Below are 27,461 nucleotides of genomic sequence, written 5' to 3' on the forward strand. Positions count from 1 at the left end.
ATGTAAAAATGACCGGTGACTGATCCTTGACATTATCAAGTTTCTATCTCGTCAATAATCTAAAGCTATCCAGCAGTTTGCTTTAAAACACATTGTGACAAACGCACGCACGCACACGCACACACACACGAAAAGTAGCAGCCTTAGGATTATGATTGGATGTACGTATGCTACCCTAGCAAAAGTGGGATGATGTGTGTACATGTGAGAGGGCGAAAGAGAACTTGTAGAGAAGCAGAAGAGTGTGGACGTGTCTTTGTAGTGTGCTCCACTAACTGATGAGATGTAGTCAACTTTGTATTCTGTGGCTCCGGTAGGATGGCAAGGGAGGTGGCGGAGATATATATAATATGTGAAGAGAGACACAGGAATAAAGAATGCCATGCCAGTTAAATCTTCTGCTGTTGTCACATTTGTTGTTGACGGACTGGAGAGAGAAAGACGTGTACGTCTTTGTGTCCGTGAGTGATAGTCCAGTGAGTCCAGCTCCAACACATTCCAATCATAAACAACAAATTATCATCGATTAAAGTTTCCATCTTTTTTTAACCTGGTCACAATAAATGGCTGATCAGTAATCGATTTTGTTTCCAAATCGTTCCTCGAACCTGGTTACATTTCTACAACCTGTTATTTTGACATCAAATCCCCAACGCAGCAGAATAATTGATATGACGATTGTGAACGCTTAACGGACGAAGATGAAGACACACACACTCACAGATAGTACACATACAGTATACAGTACAAACTCATTAGCCACACTTACAGTGATCACATGCATACTTACGCAGTAGGAACATTTCCAATTCCATTTTGACGTCCATTCAAAGCACTTGAAGCTGAAGACACGTCATCAGAAGTGGCAGAACTCACAGAGTTGGCATGATCTGTTGGAACATGTGGCCAGTGGCCTGAAGCCTGTGTGTCTGTTGATGAAGCAGATGTCGCAATTGCCTCTTGATCGGTGTTGGACGTTTCAGGTTTTGATACCACTCGAACATTCTTTTTCAAATTTTGGGAAGACAATGCTGGCTTGTAAACCCCATCTTCATGTTCTGGTGGTCTGTGAGAGTTTTTCCTCACTGGTGACCTGCCAGGCTTCTCCGGGTCAGGTTGGCTGTCCTGGGCTCGTTGCTGTAGATCCAGCTGCCTGGCATCGGATTCACTTCTGTCCAAGCTGTCCCTTTCAGGAACTGTTTTACACTTTTGAAGAGCTAGAGATCTCTCTGCCATGATCTGGTAAAAAAAGAAATGTAAGACCAGGGTTTCATTTACTATTGCACCTTGCGCCAATTGGCGCATAACATCTCAAAATGTCCCATTGGATTTCCCTTCATTGTGTCAAAGGTGCACTGAGGTTACGTACCACTGCGCCACCCCATGCACACTTTTCACTGGAGTACAGTGTTTGGGAAGACCTAAGCAAAAAACACGCACTAAGCCGAGCAACTTAATTGCGAGTTTGTGAAACGCGCTGTGATTGTCTTTTAAAATGTAATTCATTAGTATTCAACCAATCAAGCAACTTAATTGCGAGTTTGTGAAACGCGCTGTGATTGTCTTTTAAAATGTAATTCATTAGTATTCAACCAATCATGCGAACTGTCTGTGCGGGACACATCAGTGCTTGCGCGTTTACCTCTGTGGAAACTGTCAACACAAGTGATATCGATCGAAACACAGACCCATGTAAAAAAGCAATGCCTCCAAAGAAAAAAGTAAAGTAGTTCCCGGTCAAGGAAAGATATCCTTTCAACTGCCTCGCCCATCAACCTCAGGTGCATCCTAACTCAGGTCAAAATGAGTTAGTTCCCTTCGGGTCTCATTTAGATCAAGAGCGATAGCGTGGACTGATGATTATCAGAATGCCTCAGGTGATGTTCGCATTGAAACAACAGAAGAAGATGGCGTCTAAAGCGGCGAAAGTGTTAACAACTTGCTTCTATTTTGTCTTGATTCTCTCTGCCTCTCTCTCTCTCTCTCTCGTCTCTCTCAAACACACACACACACACACACACACACACACACACACACACACACACACACACACACACACACACACACACCTGATTCGCATATAGGCTAATTATCATCATGTGGCACCAAATATAACTATTTTGCATCTTTCGACAAAAGCATTTTCGAACGCCTAGCTAGCCTGCTTTGCTCTTTTTGCCTTGGACTATGAATTGTCCCATCAGAATTTGGTGGAGGGGGACAAATGTCCCATTGTCTTTTTCTTTCAGGCTAAACCCGGAAGACAATGAATCTTGCTGACAATCTATTGCAGAGAGATATATTGTGAATCAGCACACCATCAACTATTTCACCCATTCATTAATTGACAGGTCATATATATCTATCTATATATATATACGACTAGTGTCTGTCTGTCTGTCTGTTCGCGATGCACGGCCAAAGTTCTCGGTGGATCTTTTTCAAATTTGGACACCGTATTCAGCTACACCCCGGACACAACCTCATCGATGAGATATTTCAACACGTGCTCTCAGCGCGCAGCGCTGTGCGCGCTGAACCGATTTTTTTTGTTTTGGTTGTTGTTGTCGGGATCCACTACCAGTAACTCTTCCTTATCTTCTCCAGTGTTTTCAGCCGCGATTATCTCCCTTCCTCCGTGTGGCGTCAATCCATATTCCCGTTACTACGTCACGATTGCACCCGTAAGTTGTTCTTACTGTAAAAGTAAAAAGGTCGAATCAATTTATAGCCACGCGAAAAATACACTGTCATCTATCTCTATATATTTATAGATATAGATATACATATATATATACGGCTTCTCTGTGTGTGTGTGTGTGTTTGTGTGTGTGTGTGTGGGCAACACCTGTGGATTGTAGAGTTCTGTTTGTGATGTGGTCTAGCGGAATTGGTATGTCAGTATGTTCAGGCCTTCCTTCCAGAAGCCATAACAGTTAATCTCAATCCCGTTTGAGTGGATTTCGCCTTCAAGGTGATTGTGGTGTTTAGGCACTCGGTTACATTTGGCGTCGTCGACTGAATCATTTTCGTGCTGTTCCCATTCCACCTGGGAGTGACCTAAGTTCATTCAAAGGGGGTCGAGTGTGACAGGGAGACTAGATATAGATAGATATATATATACGGCTTCTGTGTCTGTGTCTATGTGTGTGTGTGTGTGTGTGTGTGGAGGCAACACCTGTGGATTGTAGAGTTCTGTTTGTGATGGGGTCTGGCGACTTTCGTCTGTCTGTATGTTCTGGCATTTGAGAAGCCATAACAGATAATATAGGGCTTAGAAATAAGCTCTAAAATTCTCAATCCCGTTTGACAGGACTTCGCCTTCAAAGGTGATTGTGGTGAACCGCCACGCTGGCTGTCTCTGTCTCGCGATTCACCCCGGCGAAGCCGGGTATTCCTCTAGTATTATATATACGACTTGTGTCTGTGTGTGTCTGTGTGTGTGTGTGTGTGTGTGTGTGTGTGTGTGTGTTCGCTATGCCAAGCCAAAGTTCTCGATGGATCTGCTTCAAATTTGGTGGGCATATTCAGGTAGACCCCGGACACAACCTGGTCGATGAGAATTTTCAACATGTGCTCTCAGCGCGCAGCGCTGAACCGATTTTGGTTTTTCTGTTCATTTTCCCAGATCCATTCCCACTAACTCAATTTCCTTATCTTCTCCAGTGTTTTGCGTTTATCTCACTTCATTCGTGTGGCGTCAATCCATATTCCCGTTACTACGTTACTATTTGTAGAATGTCACTGCACTGTCCAGAATGCTTTCCTTGCACCCGTAAGTTGTCCTCTCTGTAAAAGTGCAAATGTCGAATCAATTTATAGCCACGCCAAAAATACACTGTCATCTATCTCTATATATTTATAGATATAGATATACATATATATATATATATACGGCTTCTCTCTGTGTGTGTGTGTGTGTGTGTGTGTGTGTGTGTGTGTGTGTGTGTGTGTGTGTGTGTGTGTGTGTGTGTGTGTGTGTGTGTGTGTGTGTGTGTGTGTGGAGGCAACACCTGTGGATTGTAGAGTTCTGTTTGTGATGCGGTCTGGCGGCTTTTGTCTGTCTGTATGTTCTGGCCTTTGAGAAGCCATAACAGTTAATATAGGGCTTAGAAATAAGCTCTAACATCACGGGGGATAACCGGTCAAAGGCCGAACAGAAGCCGAAGGCCGCTTATGACACGTGTGAAGGCAAGTTTTGTCTGTTTTCTAGGTATTGTTTGATTTATGTTGGGATTTAAGGTAAGCTACTGATTCAGCGATGACTAAATTTGTTTCTCGATGCATAAAAAGTCAGGGAGCGATTGATATTTGCCCGTAAATAGCCTTCAAAGCTGAAAATGTCCGCGATCGAGCACCGGAAATGGCTGTTCGATGGGTTTTGCAAGTAGAAATGTGCTTTATTTCACCAAATCAGCTCGTATTTGGTATGGGTACGGGATTCTAGAGGACGAAGGAGTCATAAGAGGTGCAAAGAAGTGCTATTTGGGAGTAGAATAAATCTTCCGAGACAGTAGACAAGAGAAGGTCATATTTGAGAGATGCGCGTAGGCCGATTGTCTTTCCGACAAGCGAATGATACAGCAGATTAATCATTCGTTTTGACCAGAAACCTAGTCTCTAGTTTTTATGAATGAGTTTTTTAATTAAAACAATCACGAGAACTCTCTCGCTTACCCTTAAATCTTTATCCTTGTAAAATAAAGTTATCTCTCTCTCATAGTTTCTTTTTGGCCTGTTGGCAAGTCTTCTCTCACTCGTTGAAATAATAGAAAACTGTTGATAACACATGGTACCCGGGGGGAGTGGGGGGGGGGGGGGGGGTAAGTTAGCGCAAGGGCAGCTGATGGCGGTGCCATTTGATGTCTGATTCGATCGCGGGGATGCATCGGCCGTAGTTTTTTTTTTTTGGGGGGGGGGTGGCGGTGGGGGGGGGGGGGGGGGGTGGGTGGGTGGAGTGGCAGCAGATGTTGCCTGGAAGCGTCGTTTTGCACTCTGTGTCTCTGCCCGGGTTTGAAGTGGGGGCTATTAACGGTTGCCCCTCCATGTCTACTCACCGGGGAGGGGGAGGGGTGTGCCACGCAAGGAATTGTACGCCTTGAAAGAAAGGGTGAGGGGGCAGCCGCGGACTCTGCCGCTGGTAACTTTGCCGGCCAGCCGACTAAAGAGGAAACTCTCCAAAGTGATGTATGGCAGCATAGTAGCACCAAAAGTAAAATTACTCATTTCATTGCATGATGTCTTATACAAGCACATGTTAAGACAAGCAATTGTAATATACCTGTGAGTCTTAGTAATATCCACATATTATACATTTACTAAAATCTCCAGAAGTTACAAATATCTGTGATAATATAAATGTATGTGCATTTCAAATTCCTGTAGCCGTTTCTGTTTGTTTTTTAGATCATGCAGAAAAATGGTTTTTACAAGGAGCAAGATCCGAGAAAACCACCGGCAAATACACCCTGGTGCATTCTCTGTAGTCAGGCAAACCTGACGCCCACAAGAAGTGGACCTACATGTTTGAAACAAGAGGCGAAGCCTTCAAGGCTCACGAAAGAAATCGACAAACAGTAACACAAACTCAATCACTCCGTCACACATACACACACACACACAGTAAGCATAGGTGAAACTGTGCAAGAAAGCGAGACACTAGATCTACCAACTAGTCTCGGCCCGCTCACAATAACAATGACCGAGACTTTCAGTAATTTCTTCGCGTGACGTCTAACCCTCTTACGTCATAATGTGACGTCTTCAAATGTTAAAGTTTCTATCACACACGTCAAACACTTTTGACCGAGACGTAATCTTCTTTATGCGAGCTTTGTCCATAGACTCGGAAATGTTAAAGTTTCTATCACACACACACGCACGCACGCACAGACAGACAAAAGTTAGCATCGCATAGGCTACACTTACGTGAGCCAAAAAAACAACAACACTTTTGTGGGTTGAATTAGATACTTTCTGCTGCAGTTATAGAAGTAAATATTCCTTTTGGATAATTTTCCTGACTGCATAACAGCCTCAAACGTTAGAAATAGTCATAGTTGTGCGTTTATATAGGTAATTCCGCATTGATATTTATACATGTCATTGGTAATTAGTAAATTATCAATGTGGAAGTGATATATGTATTTTTTACTTGTGTCGCAATTATGCCGTCATACTATGGTGTCCCCTCCACTGAGGCCAGGGATCTCACCCCCAACCCCCCACGTGCCGCGTCTGCTATCCAGTTCGCGGTAGGATTAGAATATATATACCAAACCGATGTCAAATACGAGCTGATTTGGTGAAATAAAGCACATTTCTACTTGCGAAACCCATCGAACAGCCATTAGGCTAAGCGAGAGAGTTCTCGTGATTGTTTTAATTAAAAAACTCATTCATAAAAACTAGAGACTAGGTTTCTGGTCAAAACGAATGATTAATCTGCTGTATCATTCGCTTGTCGGAAAGACAATCGGCCTACGCGCATCTCTCAAATATGACCTTCTCTTGTCTACTGTCTCGGAAGATTTATTCTACTCCCAAATAGCACTTCTTTGCACCTCTTATGACTCCTTCGTCCTCTAGAATCCCGTACCCATACCAAATACGAGCTGATTTGGTGAAATAAAGCACATTTCTACTTGCAAAACCCATCGAACAGCCATTTCCGGTGCTCGATCGCGGACATTTTCAGCTTTATAGGCTATTTACGGGCAAATATCAATCGCTCCCTGACTTTTTATGCATCGAGAAACAAATTTAGTCATCGCTGAATCAGTAGCTTACCTTAAATCCCGACATAAATCAAACAATACCTAGAAAACAGACAAAACTTGCCTTCACACGTGTCATGAGCGGCCTTCGGCTTCTGTTCGGCCTTTGACCGGTTATCCCCCGTGTAACATTCTCCATCCCGTTTGAGAGGACTTCGCCTTCAAAGGTGATTGTGGTGTTTCGGCACTCGGTTACATTTGACGTCGTCGACAGGGATGGGACTCGACATGATATGTTCAGGAATGGCATTATGGCCACTGAATCATTTTCGTGCTGTTCCCATTCCAACCTGGGAGGGACCTAAGCTTGGCGGGTCCATGGTTCGGAACTTTGGGGACAAAGTTAATTCAAAGGGGGTCGAGTGTGACAGGGAGACTACCGTCGCCCTTCACAGCAGACTCTGCAGAGTTGTTCGCCTTAGAAGTTGTGGGCTTTCCTTGCATGTACCCGTAAGTTGTTCACACGTGCTCTAAGACGGCGAACCGCCACGCTGTCTGTCTCTGTCTCGCGATTCACCCGACGAAGCCGGGTATTCCTCTATAGTATATATATATCCAAAGTCAGTGGGTCAGTTTACTTTAATCTTCACAAATACATCATAAGTTCACTAGGTCAGCTGACTGCAACTGTCATTCAAAATGATCAGTAATTTCAAGCTTGAGACACATTAATAATGATTAAAGAAATTAGATATTGATTAAAAAAAAAATCACATCTCTTTCCGTTTCTTGGCATGCACACACACACTATGATCGGACAAGGGAGACAACTCTTTCGTGTAAATGATGTCCCATGGTTGACAACGTATGCCATTTTCGGTGCAATTTCGTCGATTGAAAAACCAAATTAATTAATTATGCTTTGGAGCTCAATCCATCAATTAATAATTAATTTCAAGACAAATGTTCTTTGACTTGCTTACATGGATTTGTATCAAAAATAAGTCAAGAATGTCACTGGATTCTGAGCTATGAATTTAACACGCTAAAGTTCAAGATTACCACAGTTGTGTTGTTAGCTAGTTTCATTAACTTATCTGATGTCTTCGTAGTTATTATAGCTGTTGGTAGGCCTAGGCCTATATGATATAGAAGGTATTTAGTGTGAGCGACAATATATTTACAAGGGTTTAAACAAGGCCTATAATCAGTCCTTCCAAACACAAACAATCTATTTCTTTTACAAGTTATATTGACACCTTGTCTGCGTAATTATCTCGAACGCCTTGTAGCCTGTTGCCAAAAGTGTTGGCACTGTTGTAATGGTCGAAGACCATCTTCATCTGGGCCTTGGGTCAGTATTAATAATTGTGTGTGTATGTCACTATGTGATAAACAACAATATTCCAAGGCCTATAATCAGTCCTTCCAAACACTGACTAAATATCAAAGCGCCCAGCCACAGCTTACCTGTAGTTATGACAACTGTCTCGCCCTACATGCAAACACGATTTTTTGGGCATGTAGACTAATTTCACGACGCAATATAAATGATTAAAATAGGGCTGACGATCCAAGGGAGATCATTCATGCTTAAAGAAAAAGAGTACTTTCCCTTGTAATGTTATCGAAGTCGCAGAAAACCACAAAACCTAAACATGTCGACAAACGGAAGCACTGCTGCCACTTCTCAGCAACAGGTCCCAGCGGGGGCTGGAGAAACCGGCTCAAGGCGGAATCAGGTAAGAAGTATTCATCTCTGGAAGGAAGCTGTGTGTTTCTTAAAATTGGTAAGCGAAGCAAATTAGTGAGGTTAATGTGATCACGGGACGTTGTGTCATCAAAGATGGAAGCAAAACAAACAGCGGTAGCACCGCTTTAGTTCCGTGTACGAAAAGAGCTGCAAAAACAGCTTCGCCTTAACTTGAAGTTTGGAACTCGTTTTACTCTTCGTCCTCGATCTTGTATGCACGCATTGCGATGTGTGAGGCATACAGATTTGTGAAGATTTTTCCACAAATAACTAGTTTGAATGAAGGTAAAATCATTTTGTGCATACCTATAGTTATACTAGTGAACTTCATTCAAAATTAATATTATATTTGTTAGCTGGAACACCTGACGCGTCTGAAGGCGAGATCGACATGCTTGCGGCTAGCCGCTCGGCGACCTAGGAACCCGGAAGTGAGAGTGTAGGCTAACTGTAAATGAAACGGTTTGATGGCTTTAGCTACGCAAGAATTAAAGTTTATTAACACCATTGGTAAATGATACCAAAAAGGTTGTCTGCACTTGTCGGTAAATAGACATGGACAGCCAATCGGATTGGCAGCTGCATGGCCACCATTTTTTCTTGCGTAGTGAGCAACACCAAGGCATGCTAGCCTTTGCTTGCCAAATCCTAGCGTTCCTCCTAGCTAGAATTTCAAAAGAAATGGTACTCGCCCCACTCGCCAATTCTCTTCAAGAGTGTAACTAGCTCATTTTTCTCCGGAGACCAGTTTTTTTGCGACCTTGTTGATCTCTCATAAACTACACACTGACTTTCCCCCCCCCCCCCCCCCCCTTCCCTATTACTAATAGTTGAAGTATTGGTGAAAAACCTTTGCTTCTTTACAGTTACACCCATGGGGTCTTCAAAGACTCTTATTAGTTCGGAATAAAAATTAAAACCAATGCTATTTTAACTTTTAACGCCCCTGAGGAAGGCCTGGCAACAGGTCGAAAATTTGGGCTGCCACTTGAAATTCTTTGTTTGGCTTTTCTTTTCCTTGATTTTGTTATATATGTATAGGTTACAACACGGGTGGTTTTTTATATGGCTTGTATTTCAGTCAAGACCCAGCGGATGAATATCATCGGGAGACACGAGCCTCTGGCGAGTGTCTCTCGATTGATATTCCCGCTGGGTCTTGACTGAAATACAAGCCATATAAAAAACCACGAGTGTTGTAATCTGTATATCCCATTCTACCATCAAACACAAAGTGTAGACTACTAGCGGCACTGTTGCGATCTGTGCAGGGTAAAACTGTTGCCAGCGAGACTTAGCCCTTTTGCAACCTTAAACTAAGTGACCGTCGCTGAAAAAATAAAACGAATGAGTGCATCGATAAGTACGCGGTAACACTACTTTCAGACCATTTAAAAGCTTTAAGTAAAGGTTCATAAGTTGCAAGAAAGTAATGAAGTCGAATAGAAATTAATTTAGTTGAAGCGCACAATTCTTTTGTTTTGCGTTTCAGGTCGGCAGAACGGGCGAAACGGGTTTGGGACCCATTTGGCTTACTCGATTCAGAATTGATTCCACGTTGTTTTTCTCGAACGTGTGTAATTAGGCTTATTGACAGAGAAGCAAATCTTAGGGAACAAATATGTAGGTTTAGATTTAACCATTTGCTCCCTATTTGAAATGTATCTACGTGATAAACTGTTTTGCGAGTGTGTTTGCATGGATGAACTTAAACTGGTATGGGTGAGAGGAAAACGCGACCGACACGTCTGTCACCGCCGATTGATTGCATTTTGAAGGAATATGACTGGATTACGGAAAAATATGTGGACTTACTGCAGAGCCAGGCAAAAGAGTAGACTTGCTCGCAAAACACGTGAAACAGCCGATGTTTGATAGCTGAAGGCGCACACCGGCAAAACACACTACCGACAGATTCTCAAAAGTCGTCTGCTAACGATGCAAGGGGAGGGTACTCGTGTTTTTGTTTTGGTTCGCTAGCATCTGGTTATCTTGTAAGTTGAATGTTCGTTTTTTTCGACCTGCATTGCTTTCATAATGAAAGAAACTTTTGCTTATTGCATCTCATACATCAGATCAGTTCTGAGATTCATTTTTGCGTGCAACTGATATGGTTTTCTGAGCCGTGCAATACGATTTTAGAACTTCATACAAATGTGTCACATTGTTCGGCGCGAGCGAGGTCAAAGGTCGGGAGGAAAGTAGTCCTTTGCCCAAATCGGAATCTGCACTATCATATATTTTTTGGAGTCCATGATGTATTTATTGAGCTATAAAAATACAACATATATACCCATACTGAAGTAACAGAGACAAAGAAGGGAGGTCATGGGATATATATATATATATTATATAGAGGTTACAACACGAGTGTTTTTTTATATGGCTTGTATTTCAGTCAAGACCCAGCGGATGAATATCAAGGGACTCACGAGCCAGAGAGTTCCTTTGATACTCCCGCTGTGTCTTGACTGAAATTATACAAGCCATATAAAAAATCATGAGTGTTGTAACCTGTATATCCCATCAAGATCTAAAAGACAAAGTGTGACGGAAACATCAAGCTTTAGTTGTCTGTTCAGATGAGGCACTGAGGACTTAACCCCTGCACATACCTTATTCTAAAGGCACACCTGTTGATCTATGTCAAGTCGGTGCATAATGGTGGCTTGATTGTCCCCGTCAGTTGAAAGCTCTTACACGGATTTGACTGAATACCTAGTGGTTACACATGCATCTCCTGAGATCTTGGACACCTTCATCGTCTATAGGGCCTACTGCGCCGCAGAAGAGCTAGAAATACTCGCAAAATGCATCAAACAGCTTGTCCAGAGAACAATCGTAGTCGATGATGTACCGATAAGGGCGTGTGTACCGGGCACGCTGTTACTTCACATGAGCATAGCCTGAACATAGCAGTGCTGGTCGGACTGACTGGGTTTTTAACGATTGCTAGTTTGACTTCTGTTTTAGTTGAGAGCACGAGCACACACACTCAAACATATACGGCTTGTCATGTTGATCACAAGAGAGAAATAGAACAGCGAATAACAGATTACGTCCCCATAATATGACGCGATGGACGACAGATGTCATAAAATCTATGACGCTGTGATGATAGTCTCGGCAAGTCGAGACTAAAACTCAGCAATAGCATTAGCACTGAACGACTCTCGCGCAAGTTCTCAAAAGCGTGGTAACCCGTTGCACATGTGGTCGACAGGTACATGAGCACTTTGGAATGTCAAGGACGACAGAAAGTAGAGCCAGCTATGATGTATTTCGTACACCCTTATTAAATTACATATCTTATCCCAATTCATATATAGCAATTTACTTCAGTTTAATGCTAGGACGCTGAAACTACGCTCACCCTGGTAAGGGGGAAAGTACCCTAAAAATAGAACAGCCTTGACCGTCACCATGACGTCATGACCGGGATACCCTCCCAGCATGCACTAAGCACGCGTGCTCCCGCCGCCAACTTGTAAAATCATTCTACTCTTCAGCGACGTTGGTTGCGGACGTGTTTTGGTCTACGCTCGGGCTATTCCTTAGCCCACTGCTTCTTGGCAGTACCAACCCTGGTCACACGTTTGTTACTTAGCTTTGGTTGAGTTTGGGTGAGATTTTTCCAGTTTTACCTTGTTGTTATACTTTCGTTTGCCACAAGTTTGTCTTTGTTTACGTTTACACGTTTCGAGACTTTCGCCAGATGGCAGACAGTGGAAAGAATAAATCTAGCGCTAGACAGGCAGGGACAGTAGAGTCCTCGCCTAAGAAGGCGGCGAAGAAAGCTAAGGTTTCGAAAACCACAGTTAGTGTGTTTGAACCTGTGTCTAAGACTTCGTTTTCAGTACATATTGATGACCCTAAGAGTCCTGTAATGCCGGCGTTGAAGCATGAATGTAAGACAGCGCCGGCTAAGCCTAGTGTAGCGTCAGAGAAGGATGCTTTGTTCGCCATGTTTGCTTCTTTTAGCGATCAAATGCGTAACATGTTTGCAGCGGAGTTGAAGTCGGCGAGTGCGCAGTTGGTCTCTCTCCATGCGGGAGCGGACAAGGCTAGTGTGCGTGCGAGGGTTAAGGCAACCCCGTCAGCCACGATTACGAGTGCCGACGTTCACGCTGAGCAGGATGGAAGTACTTCTTACTGTACATCTTCTGCCGGGATCGACAACTTTTCTGAAGGTACCGTACTGTCCCAACTTCCGCCCGGCGTCGGGCAGGAAGCCGTCAATAGACAAGCAGCAGGCGGTGGATTGTCCCTTCCAATGCTTGCTCTCAGTACGGGAGATACGAAGTGTATGTCCGGCCAGGAGTTGCCGACGACACAAAGGTCTCAACTTCTGCCACGGGAGCAAGAAGCTGTCAATAGAGAGGCATCCGGTGGTGGATTATCCCTTCCCATGCCTTCTCTTAGTACAGGAGATACGAGGTGCTTGTCTGGCCACGAGTTGCAGACGGCACTAAGTTCTCTACTTCTGCCACGGGAGCAGGAAGCCGTCAATAGTCAGGCATCCGGTCGGGGTTTCTCCCTTCCCATGCCAGGGCTTAGAATGGAAGACACGCTACCGTCGGTACGACCTATGCAGGTTCCGGTATCGGCACAGCGTTCCACACTTCCGCCCGGGGGGCAGGAAGTATTCTCGAGGAGGGATGCAAGTGGTGGTTATACCTCACAAGCACCTTCACTTCCGGGGGATACCGCCTATGACGATGCTAGTCACTTTGGCGGTGAACTTCCGGAAGGGGAATCGGAATATGGAGATTCCGCTGTGGATGACGATACCAATGTCCGGTTACCAGCCAAGCTATACCAAGCGGTAGCAATGGCAGCTCAGGTAGCCTCACGGTATTTTGAGGAAGGAGTGGTGTCAGCAGCTAACGCTACGGCACCACCACCTTCAGCTGTTGGGGATTTTCACGCACCACAAGAAGGGACACCAACTTTTAAGTTTCGTGAATCTCCTTCAGTGGCGTATGAGATGTCTTTGATTCTGGCAAAGCGGTCGGGATCAGGGGGTGCGACGTCTGGTTCTGTGCCTATTCTAGCGGAGTATGGTCAGGCACCGGACTCGGCCAAGCCTTGGCTGGCTGACGCAAATCGAGCCCCCCACGTCCCCCATGCGACACGTAGGTTGTTGTTGAACGCTAACCCACGCAATCTCATAGATTCCTTATCTTTACCGCGTGCTATGCTTCCGGTAACACCGGAGTTGGCGACGCTCAGAGAAGACAGCTATGGCAAAGACAGGTCTGTCCCTTAAACAGAAGCCTCTCTCTTGGGGTTGGAAGAAACAGGGAGATACAACCTGGAATTAGCGTCTCTGTCAGAGACTCTACTCAGGTCTCTCTCCCGTTCTATCGCTACGTCACTGGATCCGTTTGAATTTCGGAGTGACGCGAGTGTCAAGGACGTGACTACTCTGCTCGCTACTTTGGCTAAAGTCTTAGCAGAGCAAATGCATTCTTCTGCGCATCTTTACGCACATGCAGTGCATTCGCGCAGGTCTGCGTTTCTGGCTGGCTCTAAGATTCAAGACAAAGCCACGCTGGAGGTGCTTAAGTTTTCGCCGTTCACGGACGGTTCCTTGTTGGGGCAGCCGTCTCTTGACGCCCTCCAGAAGGAGACACAGGACAATCGTGACTTAGCGATCGCTAAGTTAGCTCAACACGGGTTCTCTAAGCCGCAGAGCAAGAGCTACGGGCCACCTAAACCTTCCGCCTCTGCGGCGAATAGGGGCGGGGCTACGCAAGCCAGCTCTTCTTCAAGGGGACGGGGAAGAGGCGCGCCTTACCCTAAGAAGAAGCCGTCTTTCGGCAATTCAAGGGGGTCTGGACGCAAAGCACACCCCCAATGATGCACCCCCGAACCGCAACCCCACACACCCATCACACTTTTGGCGGCGGGCGGCCTGTCTCGGGCGCTCACACTTTGGTCGCTGAAGGTAAACAGTCAGTGGATAGTGGGCGTCGTGCGTTCGGGGTTCAGACTACTCTGGAAGGAGGGAAGAGCTCCCTTAACTAGAGTTCTGCCGAAGTTCAAGTTTCCCGTCAAGCTGGAGGCAAAAACGGCGATACAAGCAGAAATTTTGTCTCTACTTCAGAAGGAAGCGATAGACGAAGTAACGGACCACAACTCCCCGGGTTTCTACGGGAGAATTTTCGTGGTACCGAAGGCTTCAGGGGGCTTGTCTCCTCTGAACAGATTCTGAGACAGATCAAGTTTACGATGGAGACTCCAGCGTCAGTCAGAGACGCACTCAGACCGGGAGACTGGGTGACGTCGATCGATCTGACAGACGCTTACTTTCACATCCTCATGCATCCATCAGACCGGAAATGGCTGAGATTTCGGTGGGGAGAGAGAGTGTTCCAATTCAAGGCTCTTCCTTTCGGCCTTTCTTTGGCCCCTTGGCTTTTCACGATGGTGGTACGCCAGCTGTGCTCTCTAGTCAGGCAGCAGGGCGTACGCCTCAGGGCTTATCTCGACGACTGGCTTATCCTCAATCGGGACCGGGAAGCATGCAGTGCCCACACGCGGCTCACACTGTGTCAGGCTCACGAGTTGGGTTTCTCGGTCAATCAAGCCAAGGCGGAACTTACACCATCCCAGGCCTTCACGTACCTGGGAATGAGGTTCAATACGGTAGATTGGTCAGTACGCCCCTCACAGAGGAGGATAGACAAACTACAAGATCTAGTGAAATTACTGGCGGCACAGCAGCAAGCTCCGGTCCGGGAGCTGGCGTCAGTGCTTGGTCAAATGGAATCTATGGCCACACTTGTCCCTCTGGGGAGAGTACACAAGAGGCCGTTTCAGGCAGCTTTGAACTCGGTTTGGAACCCTGCCTCTCAGGGATGGCAGGTTTCGGTTCAGCTAGGAAGTTGGTTTCAGCAGACCACAGCTCAATGGCTGGAACCATGGATTTCACAGGGAGTTCTCATCACTCCCCCTCCTCCAGAGGAGGATTTGTTCACAGACGCTTCCCTGTCAGGCTGGGGCGCTCATCTCTCTCACCACACAGCCTCAGGCAAGTGGACAACAGGCCAAGCCCTCTCGCACATCAATGTGCTCGAGTTAGAGGCTGTAGCCCAAGGTCTTCAGAGCTTTCTACCACTGGTGGCAGGCAAGCACGTTCGTCTTCATACAGACAATACTACTGTTGCAGCCTACATCAACAGGCAGGGCGGTTCTCGCTCTCACACTCTGTCTCTCAAGGCATGCCATATTCTGAAGTGGTGTCACCAGCATCAGATAAGGTTGTCAGCAAAATACCTTCCGGGAAAACTGAATGTTTTGGCAGACTCTCTCAGTCGGTCATCAAAGGTACTTCACACGGAGTGGACGATCACCCACCACGCTCTTCAGCGGCTTTGGGTTCAGGTGGAGAAACCGATGGTCGATCTTTTCGCGACACGGTTCTCAAGGAGATTACCAGTGTTCATATCCCCGTTTCCGGACCCCGAAGCCTGGAAAGTGAACGCTCTGGAAGTCGACTGGACAGGACTCTCGGTGTATGCTTTCCCACCATTCCAACTCCTTGGAAAAGTGCTGAGGAAAGCAGAATTGGAGCAACCATCTCTGGTTCTGGTCGCACCATTGTGGACAAGCCAGCACTGGTTCCCGGATCTCCTCCGACTGGCAGAAGGTCCTCCCATTCCGCTAAATCTGGAAAAGGGAGAGCTGCTACAACCACGCACCGGCATTCAGCATGCGAACCCACAGTCTCTGCTCCTTCACGCATGGAGACTGTGAGAAGATCCTTGCGTTTGTCAGGTGCCTCAGAGAGGACACTGGATTTGGTGCAGAAAGCGCACAGGAAATCTACAAGCTCAGTGTACGCTTCACATTGGGCGGCTTGGGTTAAATGGTGTGCAGAGAATCGGGTCAAGGCTGTGGCCCCACGTTCTATGCAGGTAGCTAATCACTTGTCATGGTTAGCAGCTCAAGGCAGCTCCCCCTCGTCTCTCCGAGTCAGGCGTTCTGCTATTTCAGCTACTTTGAGGCAGTTAGGTCACAACGTTAACCTCAGTGGAGTTATCGCTAGTGTCTTAAAAGGGGCATCAATAGGTTTTGCTAAAACTAGAGCCCCAGTCCCTTCATGGGATCTCTTCCTCGTTCTGGAATTCTTAAGATCACAAGATTTTGAACCATTGCAATCAGCTAGCCTAGCTAATCTTACTCGTAAGACACTTTTGCTCGTTCTTTTGGCTACAGCAAGAAGAGGTAGTGAAATTCACGGTCTCTCAGGCTCTTCTAGAGACATAGCTTTTGAGAAAGATGGTTCTATCACTTTACGTTTTAGGCCGGAATTTTTAGCCAAAAACCGGAAGCCTGATAAAATTTCCCCGGTAATCAGAATTCTTCTGCTTAGCAAGATTCTCGCTCCAGGGGACCCAGATATGTCTAACTGCCCAATTTGTGCTCTTACTAGTCACTTGTCTCGCACGGAGCCTATCAGAGCGATTCAGCAGAAACTGCTTTTCATATCTCTGAACACGGCTAGGCATAAAGACATATCCAAGGTAACTCTTTCTAAATGGATCTCAACGCTGATCAAACAGGCGTATGAGTGGTGGCACGGAAAGAAAGGGTGGGGGCAGTCAGTTCTCCCTTTAACGTCGGCTCGAACGCACGAGGCGAGAGCCTGGGCATCCTCCTTAGCTGTGCTACGATCGGGAAGACTGTCTGAAGTCCTCGATTCAGCCTACTGGAGATCTGAGGATGTTTTTATCAACTTTTACCTGCGCGACTTTGCCAGTACGCGCCAGGATGGTACCAAGGCCCTGCCAGCGATGGTAGCAGCAGGGCAATTGTTGCCTAGTTCATAGGTGAGCATCCCACCACCTTAATTAGCAATCTGCTATATATGAATTGGGATAAGATATGTAATTTAATCGAAAATTTTTGGTTAAATTTTCATTTGATTAATATACTTACCCAATTCATATACTGAAGTCCCTCCCGCCTACCCCGCTTTAGTTCCCCTAAAAATATAATGGGGTGCTTCGAGCGAATGATTTTACAAGATGGCGGCGGGAGCACGCGTGCTTAGTGCATGCTGGGAGGGTATCCCGGTCATGATGTCATGGTGACGGTCAAGGCTGTTCTATTTTTAGGGTACTTTCCCCCTTACCAGGGTGAGCGTAGTTTCAGCGTCCTAGCACTAAACTGAAGTAAATTGCTATATATGAATTGGGTAAGTATATTAATCAAATGAAAATTTTTGGTCGATTTATCCACTATTTTATGTGTTATAAGAGTGCAATAGTTACATCATAGATGTAACAAGAGAACAATGGAAATACAAGAAATATACCTAGAGTACATTTACAGAGACAAAGAAGGGAGGTCATGGGATATGTGTATATATATATATAAATCTTAAGGCCTACTAAGGTCAACCAAATGTCATTTTGAAATAGCAAACTAATGCAACAAAATTGTTGGGGAGCCATACTCGAGTGTAATTTGTAGAATGCATATCAGGGCCCCAAAGCGTGTCAGAAGTTCAAAGACATATTTGTATGTAACGTCGAACATAACCTGTTCTTCCAGTCTAAAACAGGCATGGGAATTGTCCGCCAAAAGGCAAATTTCCGCCGATTTTTTTTTTTGTTCCGCCGAAAAAATAAATGGGGGAGGCAAAAATGGTTCTAAAAACTGAATTTAATGGCAAACTTGGAGCTTAGATGACACCAAATTGCACAATTTGGGTTCTTTGGAGAAACAAAATTCCGGGGGGGCATGCCCCCGAACCCCCCTAGCAGGGCTAGGCGCTTCGCGCCGTCGACTTTGCCATTACTTACAAATTTTCAGCCTTTTTTTACTTTTTTCAATTCCCATGCCTGCTAAAAATGTGCAGAGGTGCCATATCATAGTTGCGTGTTCAGTTAGCTTTATGCATACCTTTTCATTTAAGTATTTCAAAACGTTTTTGTTCTGCAATTTCCGATTACAGAGCTTAGTTGCATATTGACCATGAGTCGTCATGGTGATTATCAACATTTATTGGGTCTTTGATAGTGAATGTTTACAATCATTATCCCTGCAGGAAACACAAATCCAAAGCCGCGATGGTTCCAGTCAAATAAACAGCCTGATTGGCTCTTACTTTGACAATCCACGGATCGCCTGAAGCTCAAACCCATTCACTACCTAAGTTTGTCACATATGAACATTGTTTTTTGTTACCCAGCTGGATAGGAATAAAAACTCATGAAAATGATGACAAATGTCATTGATTGGATCTGGTTGAAGTGTAAGTTCTGCAGACTTAGAGATGCTGAACTGCATGAAATGAGAAAATTGCAGATGCCAGCGTATACAGAATGGCTCAATTAGCAATCAATGTTTGATGAAAATATGAAATAAACTTTACCAAAAAAATAATGCCTGCATGTTCAGGAGAACCTAAACTCTCTTTGCTGTATTGCAGTCATGTTGTTTAGCTGAACTGTATTGATAAGAGTCGTTTGGCTGTTGCAGGTGATGCTGGGGGAACTGCCAAATGACTTCCTGCGATCAGGTCGCACCCAAGAGCAGGAGGACGAGCGCATTGCTCACATCTTACAAGCTCAGCAGCAAGCTGGTTTTGTTCAACCTATCCCCACCAACATTGCAGGGCGTCTGTCTGTCACCATTGTGCAGGTGAAGGAGGGTTATAATCACTTTCCTGTTCTGAAACTGCTACAGTTAGATCCTCCTTTTCAGACCTCCAAGCATATGAGAAAATCCTGTCTTAAAAAGTAAGGGGGTGGGGGTCTTAAGAAGGGGGCTCCCCTGTATTACACTGCACTTTATGTATTTTTGAGTCACTTGAGAAAAAGTGACTCTATGTAATCGGTCAGTGTTAGTCTGTCCGGCCGGCTGGCCGGCCGGCCGTCCGTAGACACCACCTTAACGTTGGACTTTTCTCGGAAACTATCAAAGCGATCGGGCTCATATTTTGTTTAGTCGTGACCTCCAATGACCTCTACACTTTAACGATGGTTTCGTTGACCTTTGACCTTTTTCAAGGTCACAGGTCAGCGTCAAAGGAAAAATTAGACATTTTATATCTTTGACAAAGTTCATCGGATGTGATTGAAACTTTGTAGGATTATTCTTTACATCAAAGTATTTACATCTGTAGCCTTTTACGAACGTTATCAGAAAAACAAGGGAGATAACTAGCCTTTTCTGTTCGGCAACACACAACTTAACGTTGGGCTTTTCTCGGAAACTATAAAAGTGACCGGGCTCAAATTTTATGTGAACGTGACTCATTGTGTTGTGAATAGCAATTTCTTCCTGTCCATCTGATGCCTCATATAATATTCAGAACTGCGAAAGTGACTCGATCGAGCGTTTGCTCTTCTTGTTAACTTCTAAGATTGCCTTTAATTTACAGCATAAAATTCAAAGTTAATTTGTGTGTGTGTTGGTAGGTGTCAGCTGGTTGTTGTTTGTTATCAGCTAAGGTTATTGAATATTTTCAGTGCCATTTCTTTTAACCCTTAATGGTTTACAGACAAGTTTGAAGTAATATGTGCACAACATTTATTCATTTCCATTCTCTTCCACAGGCCAAGCTGAACAAGAACTATGGGCTGACCAAGATGGACCCTTACTGTCGGGTTCGCCTCGGTCACACCGTGTTTGAGACGCCCACAGCTGTTAATGGGGCCAGGAACCCACGCTGGAACAAAACTGTGCAGACGTATGTTTGTTTTCTCTTTCCCATAAAACTGGTGTTCACTCATGATTCTTGCAGTGTTATCCTTTCATTATACCCTAAGTCAAAAGACATTTTTCACAGGACAGGAGAAGTTAAATAGGGTACATGTAGATACAAAATAAATGACAACATCTGAAAGGAAAATAATAACCCATGAACATATTAACATGAATTATCAGAGAGATATGAATTTATGTACTGTTACACACCAGTTGTAATGGGTTATTCTCCAGAGCTGTGTACCAGGGGAAACCATGTTACGAAGTTGATATTTCTTTACTTAAATGAGACATTTTAACCATACAAATTGATTTCATTAATAAATACTGGTTCCATATTTAACCTTGGCCTGCAGAGAAAAAATTAGAAATACTTGCACATTTTGTTTGTCAACGTTCAGTTAATTACAAGGGTTTTAAAGTACATCACCGACGGGCGCAGTGGCGTAATGGATAAGACATCGGCCTCCTAACCGGAAGGTCCTGACTTCAAATCCTGGCGCGGCGACCTGTTGGGTCAAGGGTGAAATTTTTTTCGATCTCCCAGGTCAACTTATGTGCAGACCTACTAGTTCCTTATCCCCCTTCGTGTGTACACGCAAGCACAAGACCAAGTGCGCACGGAAAAGATCCTGTAATCCATGCCAGAGTTCGGTGGGCTATAGAAACACGAAAATACCCAGCATGCCTTGCCCAGATTGGCGTATGCTGCCTGAATGGCGGGGTAAAGTAAAAACCCATGCATTCAAAAAACATGAGTGAGGGTTGGAGTTTCAGCCCATGAACGAAGAAGAAGAAGAAGAAAGTACATCACCTTTGTAACATGGAAACCAAAGATTGTGTTATGGATTCAAATACCAAGTTAAAAAAAAAAAGACTAAAATATATATATACTATGTTTTTTTGTAGCATGTATGGATCATTATTTGGAGTATTACAAAAGGGTAAAGAGAATACATTCTTGTTGCCATTTAACATAAGTTCTAATCATTAAAAGGGCTGCAAATGCATGTCCCAAAACGGTACACAGCTCTGGAGTTAACCCTTATTTTGGTTGCAACTGGATTACTTCACAAAAACATGAACTTGTGATGTACTGCAAGAGATTCTGAGTTTCTGTGTAAATATGTCAACAGTGAATTGATTTTAAATGTTGTAGCAGGAAGCAGGTTCTATGAGGTACACATGTATTGCATTTGTTTGTTTGTTTACTTTTTGTATAGCTATTGTGTGTAAATGAAATTATCATTAAATAGTTGTTTTAATTTGTTATTCAAATTTCAGATACCTTCCACATGGTGTTGATTCGATGTACATGGAAATTTTTGACGAGGTAAGAATATATTCCAATATATCAGTCACTATTAATTATTGATGATGGAGAAGGGGAAAGGAGGCTAAAATTTACATACTGAGCAAAACTGTTCAATTTCTGTTTGCAGCAATGCACAGCTCTGAGGAATGTAAAACCAGACAAACCTGACTTGTAGAATGATGATAGGGTACACAGCTGTCCGTTGATCATTCAAATCAAAATTATCAACAAGTCTGTGCAATAGGAAGTGACTAGCGTGTCATGTACTTTATTTTAGGGACACCTCACAGACTTCGGTTGACTTCACATTCCCATGTAAAAAATGCCTGTTCAATATATGAGTGAGGTTATCTCAGGGGTAACTTGATAATTAACAAAAAGCTGTGAAAATAGTAGATAACGGAAAGAGCATGTATGCATGAAGCTTTGAGAAATGTTCCTAATTCTTGCACTGGTTTTGCATTCCAGCGATCATTCACCATGGATGATCGAGTGGCTTGGGCGGTGATCACTATCCCTCCGGTAGTGATGAGCGGTGAAACTGTGGATGAGTGGTTCAGTCTCAGTGGTCGCCTTGGAGACGGTCTTGAGGGCTCTGTCAATTTGGTGCTGTCCCTTACGGTGAGTGAACCCTACCAAAACTGTTCACGCAAACAAACTTTACTGTCAACTAGCACAGACCGAATACCTTTATGCAACGTGCACATTACCTAGGGTAGTGATGTGTGTGTCTTGAAACCCTAGTCTGTTACAAGTGCTTGGGTTCATTCCCATAGTTCAGCTTGGTATTTATTTCCCAACACAACCTTTACTGTTCAGATTCTATGCCGGTTTCCAAACATTTCAATGTGCACGACTGTAAAACTGCAAAAGTTCAAATCGACATCAAAAACAACAAGCAACTTTGCCTTCTAAACAGCTTTGTTTGATAATGGATGAAACAGGGATGGAGAAGTTAACACATAGTATACCCGCTGTTATATTGTGACATTACAGCCTGCCGCCGAGATGCCCCAGCAGATGAGCTACGTCACGACCTACACCACCCCTCCTGTGATGATGCCCATGTACTACCCCCAGCCGATCGGACAACCTGTAGGCATGCCGGTGGGCATGCCGGTGGTCCAGCCGATGGGCCAGCCAATGGGCCAGCCGGTGGCATACCCGCCTCAGCCTGGCATGGTGCCGCAACGACCTATGCCGGAGTTGACGGAGGAGGATATGAAACAGATCAAGGAGATGTTCCCTGACATGGACAGTGAGGTCATCAAGTCTGTCTTCGAGGCCAACGGCGGAAACAAGGATGCCACCATTAATTCCCTGCTTTCCATTGCAGCTGAGTGACATTGCGCACAATGATGATCTTTGTATACTGGTATTATCGCTTATCTGTAACTATCATACGGTGAATGCATTCACCGCAGAAACTTTGTTCTGGGTATACTTTGAGGTATGGTGGAAAGTAGGTAGACAAAATCAACACCTTTGTGGTACGCGAGTTACATTGTATAGAAATACCTTCTGGTTTAGAAGTGAAGTTGAGAGTGAATATATCTTTTGAATTTTGGTTACGAGCTTTTGATGTTACAATATGAAATTGCAGTGCTTGTGATTCGTAAGTTATGTCTAATGTATTTATAATTATAAGCATTTTGACTTTTTATTGAATATTAACTTATGGTTATCGTTGTCAAAGATGAATTACTCCTGTTTCCCGTTCTTGTTAATACTGTGATCAGTTGATTGTTTTACCAAAATCAGGAGGACCTCAGCGTGTTTACTTCAACTTTTCCACTGCCTTGATTGCCAAGGCCTTTAATGTCCTTGGAAACCTGACAGGTTAAGTGACGGTTACTGAGTCAGTTTATTGTTCAATCATTCCTGTGTTGGTTTTGGACATTCAGTTTAGAGCATGGACTTTAAATTCTCAAGATGGGCTGCTGTACGTAAGCATCTTTAGATGTTTTGAAGCATTATGACTGTTCCATTATCAGAAATGATGACACCATGCAAAAAGTAAACATGGGTACCCAGCTGAAGTGAACATAATCTGGTGCACATGTTTGTTTGCTGATCAAAATCACCAGCAAAGTATCTGGTACATGAAGTGTTTGGCTCAGATATGTGACTTCCAAGTCTTTGCCTTCCAGTGACATTCTGAGTTGTTGCTGGCACTGTGAGTGTGATTTGGTTGTCTCTGTTGGTGTACCTATACTGCCAGGTAGTATCATGTATCATGTCATGTTTATAGCACTAGCAGCATGCATTCACTAACTAAACAAGAAGCAGAGTTTTACTGTACTTGTGATGATGATATAGGTTCTTTATTTTTATCAAATTACCAGGTTGTTCTAGACATTGTATACTATAGTAGGCTGTCTGCAATCTGCAGGTCGAGATGCCAAGCTTGATCATGAGGTAGCTGTTGCAGTTTTTCCAACAGAGAATATGTTTCATGAGAGATCCAAGTTTTCATATTCCCAGAGTGGTAGGTTTATACCTGCTTTTTGGCCAGTGAATGCGACCTTTTATAATTTAGAATGACTTTTGGGCAATTTTGTTTCTTTTTTAATTTAATTGAAAAAAATCAACAGTAGTTGCGTAAACTATCTCATTGTTTTGTGATGAAATGCCACACTTATAAACATTGAATAAACCTTGTATTTTGATTGTGAAACAGTACTAACAGTTGACATTCCTTTGACTATTGATGCTTTTGGTAAGTTTGTACTATATTGATATGACTGGTGGATTACCCCCGGATTTATTTCATGTTGGATTAATTAAAAAGAAAAGAAAAAGGAAAAATGGTCACAAAATGATCAGTAGCAGAACTCGGTGAGTATATCATATTTCCTGCATTAAAGTTTAAAATACCAAAACAAAAATTTTATAAAGAAGAAAAAGTTGCACTGTTCTTGTGTCAAAGTTAAAATTACATTGCATACATGGGGTATCATGCAACATTACTCTCAGACCAAATTACATTTTAAGACTTCAGTGCCAGTGAAGACAGTTACATTTCTGAATCTTGCAAAAACCTTCAGTTTTGGAAATCCAGCAGATGTATTGGTAGAGGCTTATCCTTCTTGACATAGACTGAGAGGTTTGTGCTCCTGTCTTTTCTATTATTCTTCTGTCAGTTTGATGTTTCGTGACTGCAGGAAGAATTTGAAGAAAATTTAAACCCCCCGCGGGTTAGACTTAGAGGGAAGAATTTACCCGATGCTCCCCAGCATGTCGTAAGAGGCGACTAACGGATTCTGTTTCTCTTTTTACCCTTGTTAAGTGTTTCTTGTATAGAATATAGTCAATTTTTGTAAAGATTTTAGTCAAGCAGTATGTAAGAAATGTTAAGTCCTTTGTACTGGAAACTTGCATTCTCCCAGTAAGGTAATACATTGTACATGTACTACGTTGCAAGCCCCTGGAGCAAATTTTGGATTAGTGCTTTTGTGAACAAGAAACAATTGACAAGTGGCTCTATCCCATCTTTCCCCGTCGCGATATAACCTTCGTGGTTGAAAACAACGTTAAACACCAAATAAAGAAAGAAAATAAGAAAATTTGAACATTGTAGAAAGTATGTGTTTTCTGTGTGACAAAAGAGCTCAATGATCCGTATAGGAATTGATTATGATTTTATTAAACGAAAGCAAACGGGAAAACATTTTTCACAGACTTTCACTTGAAATCCACGGAGAAGCTAGTTAGAGTTCTGTTTTTGAATAATTTGGATGTTATTTATCCTATTTTCAACCTGCTATTGAATTTTTAGTTTCTTAAAAGTATTTTTTTACTGTATGGTCACTGTGTGAACATAACTGGTTTAATGAAAAGAAGAATTAACACTTTCTTACATGTTGAGTCTCTCAGGATGTTTTGCTTGTGAGTAAAATGCATTGTAACCATATTGGCATGCTTCTTCTTGAGAGTTGTCAGGGCTTGTTGCGACATGACATTCATGGATTTTAATGTGTCATTACTGATTTCAATTGAAAAATACATTCAGTACCTTGATTATTTGCTTGTTGATGCCATTCTCTCGAAGACAGAAGAGGAATTGTTTTTGCTTTGTGTGCTCAACATTATCCCTGTTTTGTGTTTCTTATTGTTCTTGTTTTGTATTGGCTATTTCCCTTGTACCACTTGCTTCTTCTTTCATCTGCTGTATGTTTGTTCTGCTTACTGGTGTTTAGTGTGTCATTATCGCATCATACCAAATAACCTTCCTGTAAGCAGAACGTTAATGACCAGATTGAATACTGTGCAGATCTGCACAGATATCCATTATGACACACACACACACACACACACACACACACACACACACACACACACACTAACTCTCTTAAAAAACCTCGTGCACCAGTTCAATCATTTCCTAACCTCAAACTTAAATTGGATAAAAGGCCCAAAATATTGTTGACAAGTAAGGCGAAGGACAGGATATATTCTAATGATTAATGTGCCAATTTATAAGTTTGTAATGAATATTTTTGTGTATTATTTTTCACCAACGTTTTCCATGATCTTCATTTTGGTTGTGGTTTATGCTTTTGCATAATGTCTTAATGTTGAGCTTTTCACTTTTAGAAATAAGCATTTCTGTGCAGAACATAGTGTGGTCACAAATTGTACTTTGTTTTGGAAGTATTGTAAAGACCAAAAGTTTCTCACATTCTGTTGTTATTCAGAAGTAAAGTCAGTGCGCTAGCTGAATGATTCTTAGGTTGGATTGTTTTTCGCTGTGAAATGCATGCCTTGCCTTTTTTCTTCTTTTATTGTAGGTTAGAACTCTTTATTCGGTGATGTTCTCAGATCTTGATACTATATGTCCAGTCATTACTGTAAATTTGTACAATAAATTTTATTGCAATCTTCTTCGTGGGGCCTTGTGAATATTCATTGAAAGATCAAGAGTGCACAGATACATGCAAACATGATGACACATTTTTCATTCATGCCCACAACATGCACACACACAAACTATTCTTCCCATGCATGGACACATATAGATACATTGTACACATGATGCAACATGCATCACTTATATAAGAAAATAACGCTTGGGCAAATGATTCATATTTAGAAAAACGTCCGTAACTGAAAAAAAACAGTTCCGCCTATAACTTCTATTAAATCAAGTTAAAAAAAATATATAAAAAAAAGCAATCAAACAACGAAGCTGTTAACTTAAAATCATGTGTCATCGACGGTTTCTTGACAAACAAAATGGCAAAAAGGGGATGTATCAGGAAGACAAAAGCAAGCAAAATAAAAAAAAGTCGCGTAAGGCAAAATTACTACATTTAGTCAAGTTGTCGAACTCACGGAATGAAACTGAACGCACTGTATTTTTTCACCAAGACAGTACAGCTTCGTCAATCCCGGCGTGAAAGAAATCGCTCACCTTCCACGTGCAAAACGTAGTGATATTGACTTGCCAGATTAGCTCGGTAGCGTAAGTTGTGCTAAGCAGGAAAGCGCGCTTTTCTGTATTCTTGTTAACTTTCTGAGCTTGTTTTGAATACAACCTATCATATCTATATGTTTTTGGAATCAGGAAATGATAAAGAATAAGATGAAATCATTTTTGGATCGATTTCTTAAATTTTAATCGTAAGACTAATTAATCTATTTTCGTTAATTGTGATCACATTTTAAGAGTAAACATGACATATGTATGTATGTTTAGATTCAGAATGTGATGAAGAATACGATCCAATCAATTTTAAATCTGTTTGCGAAAAATCGATTTTAATGACAACTTTAATGAGCAAACTCATCAATTAATTTTTAAGCCTCCAAGCTGAAATGCAATACCAAAGTCCGGGCTTCGTCGAAGATTACTTGACCAAAATTTCAACCAATTTGGTTTAAAAATGAGAGCGTGACAGTAGGCCTACGTGCCGCCTCAACTTTCACGAAAAGCCGGATATGACGTCATCAA

General features: G+C 43.0%; 2 protein-coding genes across 4 annotated transcripts in view; one reads left to right on the forward strand and one right to left on the reverse strand.

The window, feature by feature from the left end:
* The window catches only part of LOC138962478 (uncharacterized), a 27,537-nt gene extending 19,191 nt beyond the window's left edge, over nucleotides 1-8,346 (reverse strand). The window contains exons 1-3 of one of the 3 annotated variants that reach the window (XM_070334318.1): nucleotides 8,187-8,346; nucleotides 3,686-3,789; nucleotides 791-1,239 (exon numbers count right to left, since the gene is read on the reverse strand). In XM_070334318.1, coding sequence (XP_070190419.1) covers nucleotides 791-1,236 — 446 coding nt within the window. In that variant the 5' untranslated portion in view covers nucleotides 1,237-1,239; nucleotides 3,686-3,789; nucleotides 8,187-8,346. The remainder of the gene's footprint in view (nucleotides 1-790; nucleotides 1,240-3,685; nucleotides 3,790-8,186) is intronic. The other 2 variants (XM_070334317.1, XR_011454523.1) reach the window with 2 other exon arrangements.
* On the forward strand, nucleotides 8,320-26,392 carry LOC138962479 (toll-interacting protein-like). Its single transcript, XM_070334319.1, has 6 exons — nucleotides 8,320-8,458; nucleotides 18,964-19,125; nucleotides 20,043-20,176; nucleotides 21,478-21,526; nucleotides 21,977-22,129; nucleotides 22,505-26,392. Exons 1-6 carry the CDS (start codon nucleotides 8,375-8,377, stop codon nucleotides 22,850-22,852), a joined length of 930 nt encoding a protein of 309 aa, XP_070190420.1. The 5' UTR covers nucleotides 8,320-8,374; the 3' UTR covers nucleotides 22,853-26,392.
* Nucleotides 26,393-27,461: the final 1,069 nt, after the last annotated feature.

The sequence above is a fragment of the Littorina saxatilis genome, linkage group LG3 (genome assembly GCF_037325665.1).
Source record: "Littorina saxatilis isolate snail1 linkage group LG3, US_GU_Lsax_2.0, whole genome shotgun sequence".
NCBI lineage: Eukaryota > Metazoa > Mollusca > Gastropoda > Littorinimorpha > Littorinidae > Littorina > Littorina saxatilis.